The 22355-nt window shown below is 33.3% G+C and overlaps 1 protein-coding gene across 1 annotated transcript; it reads right to left on the minus strand.

Moving 5' to 3' along the window:
- Window positions 1–403: 403 nt before the first annotated feature.
- Window positions 404–19249, minus strand: LOC145328562 (uncharacterized). Its single transcript, XM_080172302.1, has 8 exons — window positions 19062–19249; window positions 10548–10652; window positions 10176–10247; window positions 9272–10006; window positions 8336–8578; window positions 6612–7671; window positions 2317–2413; window positions 404–2006 (listed from the first exon to the last, which is right to left on the minus strand). Exons 1-8 carry the CDS (start codon window positions 19062–19064, stop codon window positions 1856–1858), a joined length of 2466 nt encoding a protein of 821 aa, XP_080028428.1. The 5' UTR covers window positions 19065–19249; the 3' UTR covers window positions 404–1855.
- Between the last annotated feature and the right edge of the window lie 3106 nt (window positions 19250–22355).

The following is a 22355-nucleotide window of genomic DNA, read 5'->3' on the forward strand; positions in this document are numbered from 1 at the left end:
TCAATTTGGTCAAAAGCCCAAAGTTTTAGATGGGCCCTTTAAACGTGTAAATACATATATATATATATATGTTTTCCCCTTAATTCCAATGCCCACTTATATACATGCCAAGGGCCTTAGCGTAATCCTCCCTTTATCCCTCCCTACCCCACCAAATCATCAGGGTCAAATTTTGAAGCCTTTGCCCCCATCCCTTTTGACGCAAATTAAATCAACCACCCTCTTCCAACTTTTAAAACCATTTTCTTCCTCTCCAACCCTGCCTCTCTCCCCTTTCTGAACTTGATTTTAACATTAACATTCTAAGTTTAGAATAACTTACATGGTGATTCAAAAAAATCTTATTTTTTCAACAACAAAATGTCCCACATTGCCTCCTAAAAAAAATTAGAAATAATACAAATTATTTTTAATCTTTTATTAGTTTTTTTTTCTAACAATTATTGAACAAAAAATAGATATTTTGATTTTTTAACAAGATTATTTAAAATCTATAATGTAATGTAACTAATTATTAACATATCACACGAAACTTTCAAACATAAATCACATCATCCCGGTTCTTTAAAAAGAACTTATTTGATTAATTTAAAACAATATTTTTAATGATTTACTTATATGTTATTTTTCTATTTTTCCTTAAAACTAAGGTCAAAAAAGATTTTTGATTAAAAAAAATTTGACTAAAATCCTAAAATTTAAAAAGGATTATAAAAAGAAACATTTGTACATTTTCATTCTCACATTTTACCCAGTTAAGTTTTGAAGAAAATTTTTCGTAGTACAAAAAGCATAGTTTTTTGTCTTAAAAGTTCACATATAGAATAAAAAGAAAAAACTGTAATCCTATATATACTTATTAAAGAACTTTTAAGAATAAAATTTATTAACTTTTTGTATTACAAAAAAAATTAGACTCAAACACCAAACTATGTTCTACAAGCTTAATAATGTATATGTAGTTTGAAGTAAAAGGTTAATTTAAATTATTAAAACATTGAGATTCTATACATTGTAGTTGTAGGCTTAACTTAAATCACATACACCAACTATTTAATAAAGAGTTATTAGTATTTGTAATTTCAGTTAAACCATTTCAATTTGAGATTCATGACACTTTCAATGGTATAGAGTATAGACACTTTTTTACGGAAGATTATTTTTATGTTTAAAACAGAAAACAATGTAAAATACAAAAATGATTAATTTTGTATTTTTCATCATAAAATGTTTTTAGACTTTGATTGAGAAAAAAAATTATTAAAAACCAAAAATTAAAAATTTAGATTATTTCAATTTTAAAAAAATTGTTTTTGAGGCTTTAATATTAATTTACAGGTACAGGTTTAAATGTATGTACTACTAGGCAAAAGGTTTCACCTCTGTACACTAAAGTACAATACTATACAGTACAAAAAATAAAACCATTTGCTTGCAATCGCAATTTCTAAAGTACATATTAAATTTTACAAGCAGCATTTTTTCATTACTTTTTTTTGCATATTTTGATACATTATGTACTTAATATGGAAGAGCATCATAACGTACTTTTAAAAGCCTAAATTTTCTATGTTCAAAAAGGAAGACAAATTTATCAATTTATGAAAATTTTAAACATAATTTGAGATTCCTTTAAACATATACTTTAAAGTATATGAATAAAAGAATCTTCATTTTTTAGAGAACTAAAAAATCATTTCAAATTTTGAATAATTTGTCTTGTTTAAAGAAAAGATCCTTTACATTTTTGAGTCTTTAAAATGCTTTTCAAGTCACTGTATCTTAGTTCTTTCTTCAAAATTGACTTTTCTCTTTTTTATTACAGTGGATCTTTTTTTGGGGTTTGATTATTTGTTTACTCATTGGTGATATCTGTGACGGTTCCACGTTTAAAACTGCTGCGGTTGTCATTGTTATTGTTGCCGGCAACAGAGACCACGGCCCGCACAACGGCTGAACGGTCGTCTGAGTGGTTGGACGGCTCGTCAGCGGTCACGGTGAAGCTCCTGAAATAATTTTAAAATTATCACAACTTTTTTTATTAAAATGAATAAAAAATTATTCAGATTAACTTTAAAATCAAAGTTCATTGCCAGTATTGAAATAGACCAACATTCCAATGGCATTAAACAAAATTAACCCCTTCTGAAGATTAAAAATTGGTTCAAAAGTTTGGACACTAATAGTTTCAAACCAACCAATAAAAATCTAATATTTTTGAGCCTACAAATAAGAAAACGATGCACCAGTGTAATTTACCTCCTAATGTCCCATCCCGAACCATGTTCTAAAAATAAAAATAGATGTCTAGATTACCTTCTGTTTGAGCTAGGTCCTAGATCAGGGGCAGCGATCTCCTTCAATTTGGCCTGGATGGGACCAACAGCCTTCGACTCCTTCACATACTCAACATCTAGAAGAAGAAAAATATATTATTTTTGACACAAAGTTAGAGATTCTTAGCATTGTAGAATAATATGTGCTAATAGAAAGTGCTGAGAGAACAGACATGTTAGAATATATATAAAGTAAGGGTTTGTGAGCTATACTTATGATTATATTTAGTTAGTGTTGTATAAGTATTCAGTACGATCTTAGAAAACGATAGGTTCACAATATAAGGAAAAGCATTGAATTGGTTATAAGTAGGCTCAAAGTATAAACTATTTTACTTTTACAAATCGACTAATTTTTATTATTAAGGAATAGGACATTGATCAGTAAATGATTCTATGCATGCCCTGTTTTCTCAGGACGATTTCTCTTGGGAGGTTGGTAGTACCCTCCTCCAAAATAGCTATAAACCTTCCCATGACCTATGAAAAGCTACGCTTTAAAGGAGAAACATATCGATTCAGCGGTTAGCCAGATCCTTCAGACAGAGACCCTGTTATTTTTATATAAGGATCGATTAATTGAGACAGTAAAAAAATTAGTCAAAGTATTTGGTGAAAAATCTCCAATATAAAGTAAATTTTGTTACGATTGTTTAATTTTCAGAGACGCTATCCCCGTGTCTCTGTGTGTGTGCGTCCACTTTATCCAAGGTCACTAATTTTCAGTTGCAAAATAATGTTATTGAATTTATAGCCGGGGGCGGCGGTGTGGGGCTACCAGGAGCGGTGTGGGGCGGCTACCGGGCAGAATAATCTAATTGCTGGAAGCAAAAATTTTGCTGCGGCCGCCACACGGACAGATTGTCGGTAAAATATTTATTAAAAATTTATAATTCAACATAGAAGACCAAGTCTAATATTAGGAAAATCATGTGATAAAAAAAATATTTACCTATCATGTATAATTAATAAAACGAAAGTTAAAAAAAAATTTAATAAATTCAAAGTTAGGCTATAACAATATTTTCAGGTCTGATTAATATTTCAGATTATTTTAAAAATTAAGATAAAGTTTTCGTAATTTCATTATTTTTATCCGTGGACAACAGTCTGTAAATTCAAACCATTAATGTATTAGTAACCATTTGCATTTATTATTATTTCTCCGAAAACATGTCTGTATCCAAAGTTCGATACTTTAATAAATAAAAAGGAAGGAGTTTTCACTAACTTTCTCAGACCCTTGTCATTTTTTGTCTCAGCTACACAAATTTGACCAATTATTGTTTAAATAGTCAAAGTTAAACACCCATTGATTAATAATCCCCAATAATATTTTATTTTTTAGGAACAAGGGTAGAAATATTTGTCTCTACTTCCTTGTGGTGGGCCCTGCAACCTTGAGAAATTATAATTCAATAATTGCTGGGCCCAAAAATCAATCCATCAATCAATTTATATGAAAACATTTTCGTGGAATAAAATTGTAAAAAGATAATTATTGTGCCCCAAAACAATTTGAATTCGTTAGAAAATTTCCCGGATTTTGTTTTCAGAGCAGGGACGGTTATTCTGAAATTGAATTAGCTCAACATATGGGCATATGGGGGGAGGGGTGTACACACCCTCGTACCATCTATTTCAATTGTCTATTTATGAACCCCACTGCTATTTGTTTCATTCTTTCAAAAAGTTAGAATACATCTCTCAATTTTATATTTTAAAGGGAATCAAACCTATAATTTTTATTTTATTATTCGAATACGATACATGTATTTTAGTATAAAAAAACCGTTTTCATTCAGCTGAAATAACGCGGATTAGGAGCCAAACAGAAAAAATTATAATGTGGTATTATAATGAAATTGACAAGAAAAAAATCATATTGGTATTTTTTTACCAAATTACCATTTTGCATAAGGCTTTTTAAAACATAAAATAGTTCATAATTAGAAACCTTATTACTTTTTTATTGCTGCGCTTTTTAAGGACAAAAAAAACACATATAATATTATAAGGAAATAATTTAAGATTAAACAAATAATAAAACTTCCTTAAACAATTAAATTCCTATTTGTGTTTGTTTAATTTGTTTATAATTATGATCAACATGTCAAATATAGATAAAAGGTTGTCCTCTGGTTAGGTAATCGTTTGGATTAGTGTGTTTAGGGAGATCTAGTCTTACTAAGTAAGTATTTTCATATAATAAAACTAAGATATAGTTATAAGTAACTGGTGGGTTACAACCTAATAATGCAATATTGTACCTACCTTAAGAATTCCGAAATAAATTATTATTATAAGATAGAGTAAAAGTGTATTCTCATTAAAGTAAAAGAATAGAGGAGGCAAGAGCTATAAATAGCTTTCCCTACAAGGCAAGAACCTTAAATTTTGTATCAGGTCTCTGAAAATCAGCGTATAACATGTCAAGAAAAATTTAAAGTTTCTTGAATTATAACAATGTCAGGTCAATACAAGAGAACAACAGGAAAAAATATGAACCAAAAAATGGTCTTGTAAACTGAAAATAACCCAATATGTCATAATTTACGGCATTTTTAACACTTCAGAGAAAAACTAACCAAAATAATGTAAACTTCACAAAAAATCTACTAAGGTCTTAATTGAGAAAGCGAAGCTAAATGAAATTCACTTTGTCTCCTACAAAGATAGTTGTCTTTAATGTACATCTTTACTTTTGCATTTAACATAATACCTATCCCATTTCACAGTGATCCATGCGAGTATATAACTGTTAAAGGTGACCAAGATTGTTAAAATTCCCATGTAATCTAAATGACAAAATTGTCTACTATAATATTGAAGGTCAATCATTTAAGAATAATTGTGATCATAGAATCTCAAGGATTTATAGTAAGGTTTAATATTTGCATAAAAAAAGATATTTTTTGTTATTATTATCATACAATACTGTAGTAATAACGTTATTAGAATAGGGTTATTTATTAGGCTATAAAAGTTTTCCGGAATTTTAATAAATATAATAGATTTGAAATCTGCATAAAATTTTAAGGAATTTTTATAAAATTCGTTTTTTGTATAATTCATTATCTATAAGCGCAAATACAAATTAAGTTAAATAATTTTGACATCTGTGATTGGTGGATTGAAAACTATCTGCGCTCTGATTGGAGAAGCTTAGGTGACGTACATCATTCAACCAATTAGAGCGCAGGTAGTTTCCAATCCACCTATCCTATTGGTCAAAATTTATTAACTAAAATTGGATTTGCGCTTTTAAATAATGAATTATATAAAAAACGAATTTTATAAAAAATCCTTAAAATTTTATGCAGATTTCAAATCTATTATATTTATTAAAATTCCGGAAAACTTTTATAGCCTATTATTTATGTCAGCCATATCCCATTTCATAACAACCGATATCTATGGCTCCTAGCATGTAGGGGCTTTGTATTTGAAAGAGTAGATAAACAGAAAAATAGCCAAAAAACATCCTAAAGTAAAAATGAAACAGGCTAATAATCTTTCCGGAAACTGAAATTGAGAACCCAATCGTTAAGTATTTATTGAAATCTTAGGCTACAGACAAAAACAATATTATTACATTAACATTGTTAATACAGAAATATGTTGATGTAACAAACACTTTGACATCCTGAATCTACATCCTTGACACTATAGGACATGTTATTAACATGTTTAACATGTCTGATATGTGAAACCTGTCTAAATGTGAGAATCTTACAACCACGAATGTGTAAAATTTGTTACCAATTTAAACCCTAAAGCAACAGTAGCATAGCTACTCTAAAATTAATTTTGAATCAACATAGTATGCCTAGTTACTCTATAACTACCGATTTAAACCCTAAAGCAACAATCAGTAGCGAGCCTTGTCTACATTTTATAGATCATCTATCAGGCGCATACCATCTCTATAATTCTTTATTTTACCCCTATTCTACTATAAAGAAGCATAGTTTAACTAACAATTCAATAAATTAATATAAACTTCTAAACATCAAACTGTAAATCAAATACTAAGTTTAGGCCCATAGGAAATTATAATCAAACTTATTTTTGAATCATCAACATATTTAATCTATATGCAATATGCATTTGTTTGTTCAAAAAGTTAACTGCTATCTGTAAACAGAGTGAAGTATCAATTATTTTGTCCCCTCTTAAAATATTTTATCTCTAATTTCATTGCTAGTAGCAATGCTTCTTTATAATTAGGTTATGCCCGAATATTCGGAAAACATATTGATAAAAAAGACCTACCTTTAACAATGTCACTCTTTGATTCCAGAGCATTTTTGATATTATTCTGCACTACAGGCCTAATCTTCTCAAAGTTAAGAGGCTCGTTGTCCTTCTTTGCTGTGGGAGCGTTGTATGAGGGCTTAGGAGCAGAGTAAGACGGGGCTGCGGGGGCTGAGTAAGATGGAGCGGCGGGGGCAGGAGCATTGTAGCTAGGCGCTGGGGCAGCCTGCTGCTGGGGCTTTTCGTAGACGTGGACAGGTGGCCTTACTCCCTGATAGATGATAATTGGGGGCTTGTGGTAGGGCTTGGGGGCGGGAACGTAGACGGGCTCCTTCTGGGAGGGAGCTTGGTATTGGGGTCTGGCTTGTTGCGGCCTAGGGCGAGGTTTGGGCTTATAAGCAGGCTTGGTAGGGGCAGCTGGCTTGTACAGGGGCTTCTTAGGGGGGTTGTATGAAGGTTTGGATGGTGCGTTGTAAGAGGGGGCACTGTTGGTTGGGGCTGGTGGGTTGTAGGCTGGTTTAGTGGGGGCAGGGGGGTTGTAGGCTACGGCACTAGTGGCAGGTGCAGCTGTTGTAGGTGGCTTATAGACAGGTGCAGGGGGCTTGTAAACAGGGGTTGGGGCAGCCTGGGCCTCGAGGACAGGGGGCTGTTGGTAGATGTGAATTGGGGGGTGGCCTGCATAGATTATATGAGGAGCCTGCTCTTGGGGCTGGTAGCTGGGCTTCTGGGGGGCGGGTTCATTGTAGGTCTGCTTGGGGGGTGGTTTGTAGCTTGGCTTTGGCTTGTAGACAGGCTTTGGTGGGGCGTAGGTTGGCTTAGGAGGGGCATAGGAAGGTGCCGGTGGGTTGTAGCTCTGCTGGGTTGGTGCTGGGGGATTGTAGGCGGGCTTCGTTGGTTGGGGTGGCTTGTAGGCAGGCTTGGTGGGTGCAGGAGGTGCATAGGCGGGGGTGTTGGGTGCAGGGGGGTTGTAGACAGGCTTCTGGGTGGTCTTCTCGGCATACACAGGTCTTGGCTGATTGACCGACACGGCTCCGGGTGGGGGAGGGGCGTTGATGTACACGGGCTTTTGTTCTTCAGCCTAAAATATTTTGGTTTTAAAGAATCTTTTTTTTTGGTTCCCTGTTGATCATTAACATTTGAAAAAGAAAACGAGGCATGATAAAGATTATAGGATAATAGTAAAGTTTTTTGCCGGTTTTATTAAGGAATGACTTATTCCGACTAATTTAATACCTGAACCATTGCAAGTCATAGCAATGATTTAAATAAAGAGTTGTTCAAATTGTTATAGGACTAATTGTTATTATGTTCAGAGCATTGAAATCTATCAAACATCTCCAGAGATATTTTTTAGTAATGACTGACAAAAGTAGAGAGGAACAAACATGATCTTAGTAATAGAATTGCTGTGTTACTTAAAAGTAGGTAATAACTAATTGGTTTGTTTTCTTTCCAATATCAACATAAAACATTTTTAGACTTTTTTGTACCAATACTACATTAGGTGAGAAAAGTGTCTTATCCTAATAAAAAGTAACATTGTGTGGGTTTTTGTGTGCTTAGATCTCGCTAACCGCTGAACCGATATGCTTCTTTTTTACAGTGAAGCTTCTCAAAGGTCAGAAGAAGTTTTATAACAATTTACCAAAATAATTTTTTAAGTAAAATTTTATTTGGGGTATCGACTAACCCCCTCCCCCCCCCCCCCCCCTAGAATCCTTTAGTGGTGTATCCGCTTATACCTTATAAGATTGCTGTGCAGGTGCGTTGTAGGTCTGCTTCAGAGGCTGCTGTTGAACCAAGGGCTGGGCCACTGGAGCATTGTAGCTGGGTGCAGGTGGGTTGTAGGCAGGAGCTGCGGGGGCATTGTAGCTGGGAGCTGCGGGCGCCTTGTAGCTAGGAGTCGGTGAGGGAGCATTGTAGCTGGGTGCGGGTGCGTTGTAAGCAGGTGCGGCAGGGGCAGCAGGTGCGTTATAGGTTGGGGCCTATGAAAAAAAAATCTATCAAAACACAATTGCATCTGAAAGCAGCTTATAGTGCCCAATAAAAATGATACAAATAACCAATAATAGGCTACTTTACATTTTTACCATTGGTCAAAATAAATGTAAACCGGCCATTGGTTAATTGTATTAATAAGGCACTATAAGCTGCTTCTTCTTACATCTCATCAAAGAAAATATATTTAAAGAAATAGAAAAAAATGAACATTTGTCAGTTGGTAGTCTTACTTCACATTTCTAAGTGAAAACCAAATAGAAGAATTAAATAAAAAGATAAATTTTATAATGATAATAAAAATTATTTTGAACAAATGATAAATATGATATTGATGAATAAATTTGTTTTTTAAGTTCAAAATAATAGAAAATAACAGGTAAACATGCGATAGTTATAAAGTGTGTGATCAGAGAAAGAGGGACAATGAACTATTTAGTACATTAGTCCCCAAACTTTTACATTAACGTTTTCTTATTCGTTGGATTAACAACTTTGGGGACTATTTTAAATTTTAAAGGGTCTATTCATTAAGCTGAGTGGTCTAACATTTCAACCACTATGTTTAATCTACAGAAGGGATAATTTTTGATATCATCATTAGGGATTTACATCAAATTATCGGCCATTATCTTATCCCTTTAGATACCTGGGCTGCGCTAGCTGGAGATAAGATTTACCTGAGGTGCTTGAGGCTTGTAGCTGGGGGTGGGAGGTCTGTATGCAGGTGCAGGCGACTTGGGTGGGGGGGAGTTGTACCCTACGGAGGGCTTCTGGTATCCTTGAGTAGGTTGCTGGTAACCGGCAGCAGCAGGTTGGGGAGGTGCTTGACCGCTGTATTGTTGCTTGGGAGGTGGCTTGGGGTAGTTCTGGGGCCTAGGCTTAGGCTTGTACTGAGTAATGGGTTTCTTGACTGGGTAGCTGGGCTTTTTTTGGGGTGGAGCTTGGTTGTAGGTGGGCTTTTGTGGGGGAGGCCTGGGGCGGTAGTTCTGTTGGGGAGGGTTGGGCCTGGGTGGATGAGGTTTCTGTTGAGGTTGAGGCTTGTAGGCAGGCTGGCTTGGGGGAGGAGGCTTATAGACAGGCTTAGATGGGGGAGGTGGGGCGTAGGTGGGCTTGGTTGGTGGAGGTGGGTTATAGGCGGGCTTGGTGGGGGCCTTTGGTGGGGGGTTGTAGGACTGCTGGGTCGGTGGCGGTGGGCGGGGCTTGTAGGCCGGCTTCTCCTCCTGGTAGGTCTGCTTGGGGGGAGGGTTGTAAGAGGGCTTATGGGCAGGGGGCGGGGTGTGCACCACGTGAATGGGCGGGGCACTGTCGGATTGGTAGATCAAGACGGGCAGCTCGTGGTGGGGCAGGGGAACGTATTTGACCGCTGGAGGCGGGTTGTTACCGCCATAACCGCCGCTGTTTGAATAGGATTGCTAAACAAGAAAAAAACTGTGAGTTACATATTAAAACAAATTTTGATGTTTTCTTATGAAGCGTTGAACTTTCTTTCTTTCAAATAAAAAAAGGTGTTTTTTTAATTTTCTTAAATTTCTCTAAAACACCTTTTCCCCACTCTCTAAAACATTTAAATATAAATATTACCTCTGGTGGGGGTGGGAAGTGAATTATGGGGGGCTTCTCTCCAGAATAGACAATGGGACCTCCGTATTTAACCTAAAATTTAAAAAATATATATTTATAAAATTGTTTTATATGTCTGAAAAATTATGATCAATAACAGTAGCAAAAATCATGGAAATAGAAGTCATAGATATCTTTAAATGCCTATAAAAAATGACGTCATACAATACAAATGAACAATGATAGGCCAATACACAGACTAAATTACCAATTACATGTCAGCATACATTTTAATGGACCAGTAGGCCAGTATGATTTTTATATATTTTATACATTTTCCATAGAATTTTTGTAGGCAAAGCTTTGATTTAATAGAACATGCAGTTACATCACCTGTGTATTTTGAATAGGAGCATTGTATGATTGGTCAGCACTTGGTCCCTTGTCCGCTGTGGCTCCGGTTATAGCCAGCAGTAAAATTAACATCTTCTTCTCCCGCTGAAATAGAAATAAAATATTAAAGTTTATCAAAGTTTATCATTCATAAAAAAATGCAAAGTAAGGAACTATTATGTATTAAAACATTTATAAATACATCCATAGATATTAATAAGTTATACAGTTAGACCCACTAAAAAGATTTTTTGGGGTTTGCAGCCCATATTTCTTGGTGAATTATTGGTGTTCTCTATATATTTCCACACCAGAATATACAGAATGTACTAATGGATGTAAAAAGAGGTGTCCTGATATAAAGTATCTGTTTTAAAGAAAGAGCAAATTGGCGTGCACTGAGGTTTGCCATAGGGGGTGTAAAAGAGTATGGTCAACTATCTCAATTTAATTTTCAGGAGGGTGGGGGGGGGGGGGGGGGGGTTGTAGACATCCCTTCCGAGCATCCGTGTTTTACACAAATATTACTTGATTAAATACTTGGTGAATTTCGCCTGGGATAAATAATCTAAATTTCTGTCCCAACTATAACATGATTAATAGGAAAGTCCTAAACTTAAATTCTTCGACATTGTATGTAAAAAAAATTCAAAATATCTTTATAAACTATTATCAATTTCTTTTTTAGGTTTTACCAAGAAACGTATGTATTAACTACAAAAGGGGGAAAAGGGAGATGAAAAAAAGGAAAAATGCACAAGAACACAAAAAGATTATTATAATGATTAGTATTTTTCTTGTAAATACAAATTTAAAAGGACTTTTTAATGTAATTAAAGATTAAATCCAATGTAAATATTATTTCAAATAAAATAGTGTCCTTTACCAAGTGGTGGGAGGGGGGGGGGAGGAGGTATAATATAAAGAATTTGCCTAAAGCTATTTTGCACCTAGACCTAGTGAACTTGATTCCCCCCCCCCCCCCTACCACCTCTTCTTTAACTGCCTTAAATATGGCAGGTCTAAGACAATGAACAAAAACTTCATCTCCAATTAATCATTGGTAAAATTTGGTAGTAAGTATATTTTGGTTGGAAGAATGAGTTGGGCGTAAAGTTAGTTGCCATTGTCTGCTCACTCCCTCCCTGTCCAATATTAGAGGTTAAGAGTAAAGACTCTAGGGGGCTAGGTGTCGCTTCGGGTACTAAACCTCTCTCCACGCACCTTGGAACATACATACAATACTTATGATTGCGGTGTAAAGAGTCCATTCACCCATCAGACAACCAACTCTCTGAGATGCACGACCTTTGTCTGAGAAGTCCCAACTGTGCATGGTAGCGAGTTGCGCCTGTTTTGGGCCAAGGCATTCCCCCTACTCTAACTATTTACGTCGCGCATCTGACATAGTAGCAGTGGGAACCATATTTAACGTCTTTAGTTATGACGCGGTGTCGGACCGAGATTCGAACCTTCCCGATGTCGAGCGAATGCGCTAAGTGTTGAGCCACGGTCGCGGGAATATTAGAGGTTACATGCCTATAGGGGTGTCCAACAATCCCTGCTAAAATATCTTCCGCAGTCTTGTTATATGATAAATCTTATTAAAGTTGGAATATTTTTCATAAAGCAGGGATGTCCAAGCTGGTTATTTTGATAGGGATAAGATGTGTAGTTTCATAGGTTTGAGGGAGTAATCTAAAGTTGTTTTTTTTTAATTTCACGTTTTTGAGAAAACATCTTGCGTAAACATAAGTAGGAGAAACTTAAATAATATCTTAGAAATAGGGAAAGGGCTGGGCGCGCCAGGGGGATGCGTACACAACAGGGAGATGTAAAGATAATATTTTTTATTTTGTTTTAGTAACTGTTTGTTCCAAATATAAATTTGAGGAGATTAATTTCTATTCCAATGTCCTCTCCTTTTATCCCTGGATAGATAGATAGAAATTGTTGTTGGTTCTTATATGTGTGACCAAGGGCAGATAAACACATACCACACACACACACACACACACACACACACACATACACACACACACACACACATACACACACACACACACACACACACACACACACACACACACACACACACACACACACACACACACACACACACACACACACACACACACACACACACACACACACACACACACACACACACACACACACACACACACACACACACACACACACACACACACACACACACACACACACACACACACACACACACACACACACACTGGTACACCAAGTCTTTGCCACTAATTTTAGTGTATATTATATGGCATTATGTTATAATTTAAGCGCTGATAAATGACACTACTTATCAACTATTATAATTATCTTCCAAAATTGACGCTCTGCTATTAAGAAAAATCGAACCTAAGTAATGTTTTTAAAAAAAGTCTATAAAAACATAAAATTAAGCTTATAACGATAATAAATGCATATCAAATTATATTTTTACCATAATGACAAATAAAAGAAGACATACTTATTGTTTCTTGGATGTGGTGAGACCTACTGTATTATCCTATAGCTGAGCTACTAAAGTTGTCCTACAGACGTATAATTTAGAATTATTAAGTAGTTACGCTAATAAAAGACTCAAGAGTCTTAAATAAATTTGAAAAAATAGGTTGTATGTTTGATTTTCTACTATTGTCTCTATGTGTGTGTGTGTGTGCGTCTATTTGTCCATCAATGATGCATGTTTGTCCGTCTGTCCGTCCGTCCGTCCGTCCAAGTAGTGTAGTGACCTTGAGACGATCCTTTCAATGATTTCTTTGAATAACTTCACTATCCCCTCCCTCTCTCTCTCTCTTTCTCCTTTTCTGTATGCCTCTTAGGCAGTGGTCATAGTAAGACCACAATAATGCAAAAAAAAAAGAATTTTCAGAAAGCTCGGTTTCTTGAATGAAGTAAAAGATCTCAGAAAATGCTGAAACGAATAGGGTTGACCTTTTTTGGGCTGGTGGTTAATGTTATGCAAAAAAAATACTGTGTTGGTTGTTTTTTTGCTCTATGATTCATATTTTTCTAAATGGTTTTAAGCTATTATTTGCTGGGAAAAAAAACTTTGTACTCTTTGTGGCCCTTGTTTTACCTTAACATTCACCCACCCCCCCCCCCCTCCCTCCCTCTTTTGAAGGTATAAAATATACATTTCAATAACATGAATATCTGAAATTTTTTATTTGTTTCTTGACAAATATAGAAAATATATATATATATATATATAAGTATACACAAAAGTAGTGACTTTTTTATTTGCTTGAAATAGCATAAAAATGCATATGTCCTTTAGCTTTATTTGTTCATTTTTTGTATATGTTGCTTCACCCACAGCCTATTCCCGTAGAAACATAACTTAAATCTATTTCAAGACTAGGGGCACAACCGCTTGTTGTAAATAAATCACTAAAAAACACCAAAAATCTGATTTCTTTAAACTAAAAAAAACCTGAAGAATGGATTTTTAACCCCATTTATAACAGAGATGTGCTACTACAAAAAAAAAGAGTAAAAAATGACAGATTTAGTGGTGTTAACAACATATTATTATTTTAAGGTATTAATTTCCACTTATTTCCCCTACTTTCTTTAGAGCCTATTTTAATTCACTAAAACACTTATCATAGAGTTAAATTAAACACAAATATAACATGATTCAAATGTGTAAAACAAAACTGCCCCAATCCTAGAGTATTGCATAATACATATGAATAAGGATGTTTTTATGTTTATTCAGTGGATTGGGTAATCCTAGCCTAACAAATAGAATAAACATAACTTTATTTAAAGTCCTTCAACTTGGAATTTTTTGGCATTTTTAAAACGCGCTGCAACTTTAGAATTAAGGTATTTGGTACGTCCAAATATTTCTATAACAATTAGGTATATTCTGGAAAGCGTAGCAACTCTGTAATAATTATCTGAGTTAAGTTATATGAGTTAATATTAGCTATTTGTTACAAATTTATTACACTAGTACCCAAAGTCTTTTAAATAACGTTTTCTTATTCTTTGAATAACAATCTTTGGGAATTTTATGGAATTTTGATTGGTTAGTTCATCTAGTTTAGTGTCCAAATTATCCACAATTAATTGTTATCCCTTTTAGATTCCTGATTTCTAGAAATACAATGTACAACCCAATAAAAGTATTTTAAATATTCTAGTCTTTCAACTTAGATTCTTCGATCAATAAAAAGTTCTTTTGAAAAAAAAATCATATAATATAGTATACTTATACATATGCTACTTTTTAATGAATAAATTCAGAATAAAATATTTTAAAAATGATTAATAAAACCACAATAAACCAAAGTTTTTTTTCTACCCCCAAAAAAAATTCAACTTTAACCCGTTTCCTAATACATGTAGAGGTTAAAACAGCCAATTATCTTTTTCTTTGACAAATTAACTTTGCAGAGAACACTTTCTCTAATAAAGTTATTTAGAACACCCAACCAGGGAAGAATTATTAAAAAAAACAAAATGCAGCTTTTAAAATTAAAATTCTGTTCGACTTCTAGTGATCGTTCAGAAATCTTTTGGCATCATCCAATAAATCTTGAACATTAGGTTAAATTATCAATCATTTGACAGCATAACCTTTGTCTGAAAGTACTTAAGGTGCATAGTAATGATTTGTTCCTGTTTAATGACCAATATATTATCCCTACGCTTGCTTCTAACATTAAAATATTATCTTTTTAATAAGACATGATATGAGAGTCGACCCTAACATCTTTCTTAATCAATGCATAAAATAAATACTTTTACTAATAATTATCCCCAGCCATAACTACGGAAATTTGCCTAGTTATTTCACCTCCTTACGGATATCCTCTAGCCCCAGAAATCCATATATTTTTTTCGCTCATTGTTAACAAGGCTATGTACAGAGGAAGGCAAAAAAGACAAGGAATTTTAACATATGTAATATTATGTAATTTCTTTTGTAATTGGTCATAAGGAAAAAGGATAAGAGGATGAATACTCACCCCTTTTTCATGGTAAAATACTACTTCCCCATCCCTAAATTTAGAAGCAGACGAAAATCAAAAACCGCCCAGGGCTTTTTGTAAGTCAATCATAAATAATAATGTGAATAAAAAGAAAAGCGATATTTAGCAAACAGCCGTGGGCGGTCAGAATCAGCTGAATGTTCATTATGAAAAAAATTTCCCCCTTTTTAGAAATAGAAGGATTCATCTTTCATGAACAAATTTTTTTAAATAAAAATAAAATTCTATATTCTTGCCCTAAATATGGAAATAGTAAAAGTAAAAAAATATTTTTTTTAATAATTTTTAATCCTTCCATTTGAAAAGTAGTGGAATAGCAATAAATTTTAGCGCGGCAACAGCGCTGAGTAGGCCTCTAGGCCCACTGCCTATTTTCGTCTTCTAGTTGCTTCGATTCCTCTCTTTTATTTTTTTCTCTATGTAATTGGTTTAGAGGTTTAAAAGTAATTGGACATAATTTTTATGTAAATATCAGACAAAAATGTTTTATGTTAGTCTGTCGAAAATATGTCTTTTTTAAAATATGTATCTTATCAATTTCAATATAGTTTTGAAATTATATATTTTTATTATTTCTAAATGGAATCAGAATTTATTATCAGGGATCGAAAGAGATAAGCCAATAGCCGATAAATTGATGTAAATCCCAATGATGATACACAAAATTACACCTAATTGGTTGAAATTGGTTGAACATTCAAGCTTATTAACCAACCAATAAAAATTCGATGACGATTCCTAAAGTTTTTAAGCAACGAATAAGAAAACGTTATTATAAAATTTTGGGGACTAGAGTGATAAACAGCCCATTGTCCCCACTCTCTCAGATTTATTTTACTATAGCACCTTTATAAACAGCCCTGATAGTAACCTACATTGTAACCAATGAACGCAAAACATTCCATCATTATTTTTTAGTGTTCCCGCTTTTATGATAATGAAAAAAATCTATGGAAAATAGCAAAGGGTTTTGAATTAATGGGTTGCTTCTATCAAGTCCTTTTCATTATTCGAAGCTTATTTAAGCTGGTTTTTTAACCTAAAAGATTTGTGATATTAAATTTCGAGTATTTCCTGTTTTTATAATGATGCTGGTTTGCAAGATAGCAAAATTTCTAGCTAGACAGTTTCCTGTAAATGAGGAAGCTCTCTGGCTAGCTCTAGCTGGCTGTAGCTAGATAGCAAGTGAGGATAGAAAGATATCCAGACAGATAGGTATGGAGAAACCTTTACCAGAAGCTTCCTGCAGCTAATTTGCACGCTAATAATGCAGGGTGGTTCACAATAAACTTTGTTTTAAAACTATTTTAAGGAAAGTTATTATTTTTTTACATAATTTTTCTTTATAAATCTAGCAAAGCAGTAATACACAATACACATACATATCTGACATAAGATCAGTAGGGTCAACTGAAATAAAATTTAGATATCATTTCTAAACTAACTTAGCACCTATTTCATAATTCATATAATATCATTAATCAATATTTTGAGTTAGGCTAGCCGAGCCCCTCGAAAAAAGACCTCTGCTGGGTTAGAGGTAATAAAAAATGAATGTAGTGACATAAAAACAAGTCAAAAATTTTTTTTAAAATTTTTGTGAGCCACTCTTTACTAGGATATACCAACCTACCCAGGGCAATGGGGAAAGTTAGGTAAGGTCGTGACTTCAAAATTAAAAACAAAATATAATTTTACACTCTTTAGTTTTACATTCTTTAAAACATTACTTAGAAAAACTTGCATATTGGTGTTTTTTTATTAAAAACCTTTTTTTGTAAGGTTGAAATTTCTCTTTTTATTTCAAATTTATTCCAATATAAGTATCAAAACTATTTTTAGACCCTAAAATCTCCGAACTTAAAAACACTGAGAAAAAAATCCTCCAATGAAAACATCAAATAATGTTAATGCAAATCTTTCTAGTTCTCCGTGTAAAATGAATTTTCATCTATTGAAGAAAGGGTTGGTATCAAAGTTTTAAAATTATCCTAACAAATTTAGTTTTAAAACTTGCATGATATGTAGAAAACCAAATAGGTTCAAACCAAACAAAATATTTCATGAGTGAGAATAAAAAAAATCAAATTATAGAATAATAAAGATATTATTTCAAGGTTTCACATACTCTCTGTTTTTATAATTAAATAGCCAAATAAAATAAAAACAAGGAACAATATAAAAACGGCGCGTAGAGCATTCTCATAACTTCTCTCTTTTATAGAAGTATATTGTTTTAAAAGTAAAATATGACAAATTTCAATCAGAAATTTCTTATTATAGGGGATGTTGACACCCACTTACACCCCCCTACCGCACGCCAATGCATATTTAATTTTGCAAAGATGAATATAGACAGGTCGATAGTTTAAAGAATTATAGAGTAGATTTGCTTCTTTTATTTATAAGGTGTCTGTTTTTATGTAATCATATCCAGGGAAAGGATTGATTTTTATCAAAATTGACCAATAAACAGGAATATTTTAAAATTAAAAACCGTTGATAATAAACCAACAATTTTTAGGAAAAAAATTTTTATCCTTTAACCTTTTTGTTAGAATCTATAATTCAATTAAATGTTTGCTTGTTAAAAAAAAAATACAAACATTTTTTTCTTTCTTACAATTATTATTTTTTTTACATTTTGAAGATCTAATTTGTATACTATAACTAAATCTTTGGCACCTCTCTTCTGTTTTTCTTTCTTCTTATAATCATTACTAATGGCTGCGCCCCATTCTATGGGCTCTGTTTTTGAATGCCAAGACTTTATTAAATCTTTAAAATAGAATAGTCTTAAACCACTTTAGGACGTATGTGAAGCTTCCTTAAATTGGAGAACTCTTTCAGTTAAGCATTCAACAAAATCATATGCTTGAAACAAAAAAACCTTACTACTTTATATGACATGAATTCTAATGATTGTATTATTCTTACTAATGTTTATCCTTATCCATAATTAATATTGTGAGAATATTTCCAACTCTTTTCAATGGTTAATTATCAACACAGGGAGGATATGACAAGTGAACAAAATAATTCCTTTCCTAATTACAATAGGCTACTGAAACAATTATAATGTCCTAATAATGATAAATTTAATGGAATTAATTAGAGGCAAAATAATTTTCTTTGGGTGTAATGTGTTATCCTTTTTTTCTGATAATTGAAATCAATGTCATTTCTTTATCGATTACAATTATTCAAAGGTTATAATTTGTTAAGCAAAGCTTTTCTATTTTTCACTTTTACAAGATCCAAGTAAATCAGAATATTGATGATATTTCATTATTTTTAAGCTGAATTACTCCTGAAAAAGTTTTTACTTTTTTATTAGAGACTTTAATGATTGTTCAAATTTAAAATTACATAATCGAAAATTAAGTATATAGACTATATATAGCCTATTATATTTTTAAAATATTAATTAGTTTTCTTTTCGGGTTCCAAAATAATTTAAAATACTAACCATTTTGTAAAGTACGTGGCCCAAGATTTTTGTATTTGAGGCCTTCCTTCTCCTCTGCGGTGAAAGTTCCACTTCACAAAGATAGATAGATAGGTGTCCGTGAATAGATAGATACACACACACTCAATTACACGGTGCTTCAAAGCACACTACGGCACGCACAAACTGCAGCCTACCCTAGACTGACTGAGCCGAAGCTTTGATAAAATTGCTAAGACTTAGGGGTAGCATAGGGGGAGAAAAAGGGGAGAAAATATTTTGTAAGGATATATTCTAAAATTTAATATATATGAATGTATTTTAGAGGGTTTCTTAATTATAAATTGTGCATTTTTTCTCGATTAATACAGAAATATGACAAAAAATATGATTTTTTTAGTTCCCGAAAAAGAAACTATTCTGCTGAAAATACTGTATAAATTGCTCAAAAACAGTAAAGATTGGTACCTAAAATGCACTAGTAGTGTTGCCCCTAGTCTTTTTCCTAGTTTGAAAAAAACATGAAAAAAAGTTATAGGTTTTTTTCCTGTTTAGTTATTACACGAGAACTTTTGGTGCAAACAAACAAACAGCTTATTACCGTAAAGAATAAGATTTAAAGTTAAAAATATAAATAAGTTGCATATAAACATTAATTTTAGAAGGTTTGTTATTCTAGTGCGACAATCCAACCCCGGTAGAAAAAATGTATCCTTACCCCCAAAAAAGTTTTTTTTCAAAACAAAATTAGAGGCAAAGGGGAATCCAAACTCCATCCTCCCTCATTTTGAGATAAACTTTAAGAGTCCACTCCCCTACCCCCAAAAATTGTTCAAACTCTCCTGCATTTCTAGGGGTTAATTCACATGTGGAAGATTCTGGTGTAGTTTTAGGCCAATTTCTATTCCTCCTTTCTTCTACTGATACAGAGCCCCTAGATATTAGGGGAGAAGCTGGTAGAACTATGTAATTGAGTAGAAGATGATTAAAGTCCCTCCACATATTATGACGTCATACAATAGAATAGCCAATGAGAGGCCAGCATAAATTTTACCATTGGTCAATTTCAGTGTATACTGGCCTCTCATTGGCTATTCTATCATAGGACGTCATAATCTGTGGAGGGACTTTAATGATCTTCACTTCAGTAACAGGATGTTTGTATGTATGTATCTTCTCTAAGATCTCATAAACATTTGTACTGATTACACAATTTTTAGGGAAGTTTGGACCATGGATTGTATTATACTATTGCAAATGATGTGCAGCTTCCAGAGCCATAGTCGTTATTTTTTAAAAGTGCAAATAATATGTAAAGTTTCTCCTGACTAATGTGTATTTTCTGGGTGATTTCACCGTAGTAACTCTTTTGAAGCAAGGATAAACATTCATATGTAGCAAAGCAACTTAAGAAAGCTGAGGCAAATGCATATGAATACAAAAAAAGTAAAAAATAAGAATAATATATAGTAAATCAATAAAGTTTTTACAATAGGTGAGAAAACACATATTTCATAGCAGTACTGATAGACAAAGTTATTTATAAAGTAGATGTGCATTGGCCAGCCAAATTTCCATTACAAATATCAGCCTTCAATCTTAAGTGACACCAAAGAAAAACACATTTTCCTTATTGAAATTTGATCCCCTCAATCACCCAGAAAATACACATTAGTCAGGGCAAACTTTACATATAATTTTCAGCCACCTATCTACAATAGCAACTAAGTAGATATTTTATTCCTACAGAAATTAATTGCCCTTCAAAGAGAGCATTACCAACAGACAGACCAAGTTAATTATATACTGGGTGCTAATTGCTGTATAATAGCTTCTCAAAAAGTTTCAATTCCCCTGAAACGAAGCTGACCGAATGAAAAAAAGGACATTTCTAATTATAGAGTAGCTTCGCTACTAAAAATACACTACGCACATAAACGCTTATAATTAAAACCACAGGGCTGAAATCCAAGAAATTTAGCATCCCTCTAATGTACATATATGGATATATTTACGTGTGTGCGCGTATATTTTCCAACATTCTTACAAGCGTGCGTGAATACTCTTAGGCGCATACAGTCCCCTTTTTCTATAGCGAACTCAATCCCTTCCCCCAAACGAGAAATTATTCCACGTCCCTTTTTTCCCCTGTTTTTCTTATGGACTTTAAGATTTGGTTATATGCGGCGTTATTTACGTAAAACAGTCAAAATTTTACTTTTTAAAAAAGTTTAGCTACTTTAAAATTGGGGATTGCCATAGATATCTTATGAAACAAGTAAAAAAATCAATTAAACAGAAATGTCTTTGTAAATACTTCTAGTTCAGTTTTAAATAGATTTGAATTTTTTTTTAAATCTTCTTAAAATCATCGAAAAAAAGATTGTTTCTGCAAAATGTGATTTTTATGACTTTTTCATCAATAAGAACCGGCTTGTATCCAGCGGAAATTAAACAAATACTGAACCTTAAGGATTTGAAATTTAAAGCTGCAGTTAATTTAACTATTTTGCAATTTTCTTCTTCTTTTTATGGAAACACTAATACGACGGCGCTACGCACCTCAACGTCCTGTCTGTATCTACCTATCTACCTCACTATCTATCTATCCATATCCATCTACTGAATGTCCTGCTAGGAGCGTAGCTACCCATCCTCAGGGCAATGTTATGTCCTGTATAAAGGTTGCAGAGAGGCACGCAAGTCTCGTTTAACCAGCCGCACACAAGACCTCTTTTTGGTGGTTTAGTTGTCGCGGTTTAAACGTATTTTTAGCGTATGTATCTCTGCGCCTATTGAAGGGACATTGGTGAGTCTATACAGGGTGAGTTGAAAAAAAAACTCGCCTTTTCCCGTATTTTTACAACAAAGCTTTTCTACATATTTTGTGTGGTCGTTTGTACGGGTTAAAGGATAGCTTTGTGTCTTTGAATTGAAATGTCTTAAACTATAAAAGAAAATTCTTAAAGCAATAAGGTGTTTTTAGTCAAAGGTCAATTTATCCCTTTTCAAACAAGTTGATTTTAGCTAGATATGGTTTTTCATATGGTTAAGAGCGAATCATCCTTTTTTGTATTGGGATTCCTAGATCAATGTGTTACAATATTATAAGCGAAGTTGCATTTTATACTTTTAATCAAACTGGAAAATCAGTAGATTGAAGCTTTATATTCTAGACTGTATAGATTCTTTATAGCTCATACTGTGTAGATACTGTAGAATCTATACTGTGCAATAAGGGTAGTAAAACTAAAAATGATAAAACAGATAAAACTATGTTAATGATATTACATTTTCCAAAATGGCTTTAAAAAC

This window comes from Acartia tonsa, chromosome 9, assembly GCF_053477335.1.
Source record: "Acartia tonsa isolate MP-2025a chromosome 9, ASM5347733v1, whole genome shotgun sequence".
Lineage (NCBI taxonomy): Eukaryota > Metazoa > Arthropoda > Copepoda > Calanoida > Acartiidae > Acartia > Acartia tonsa.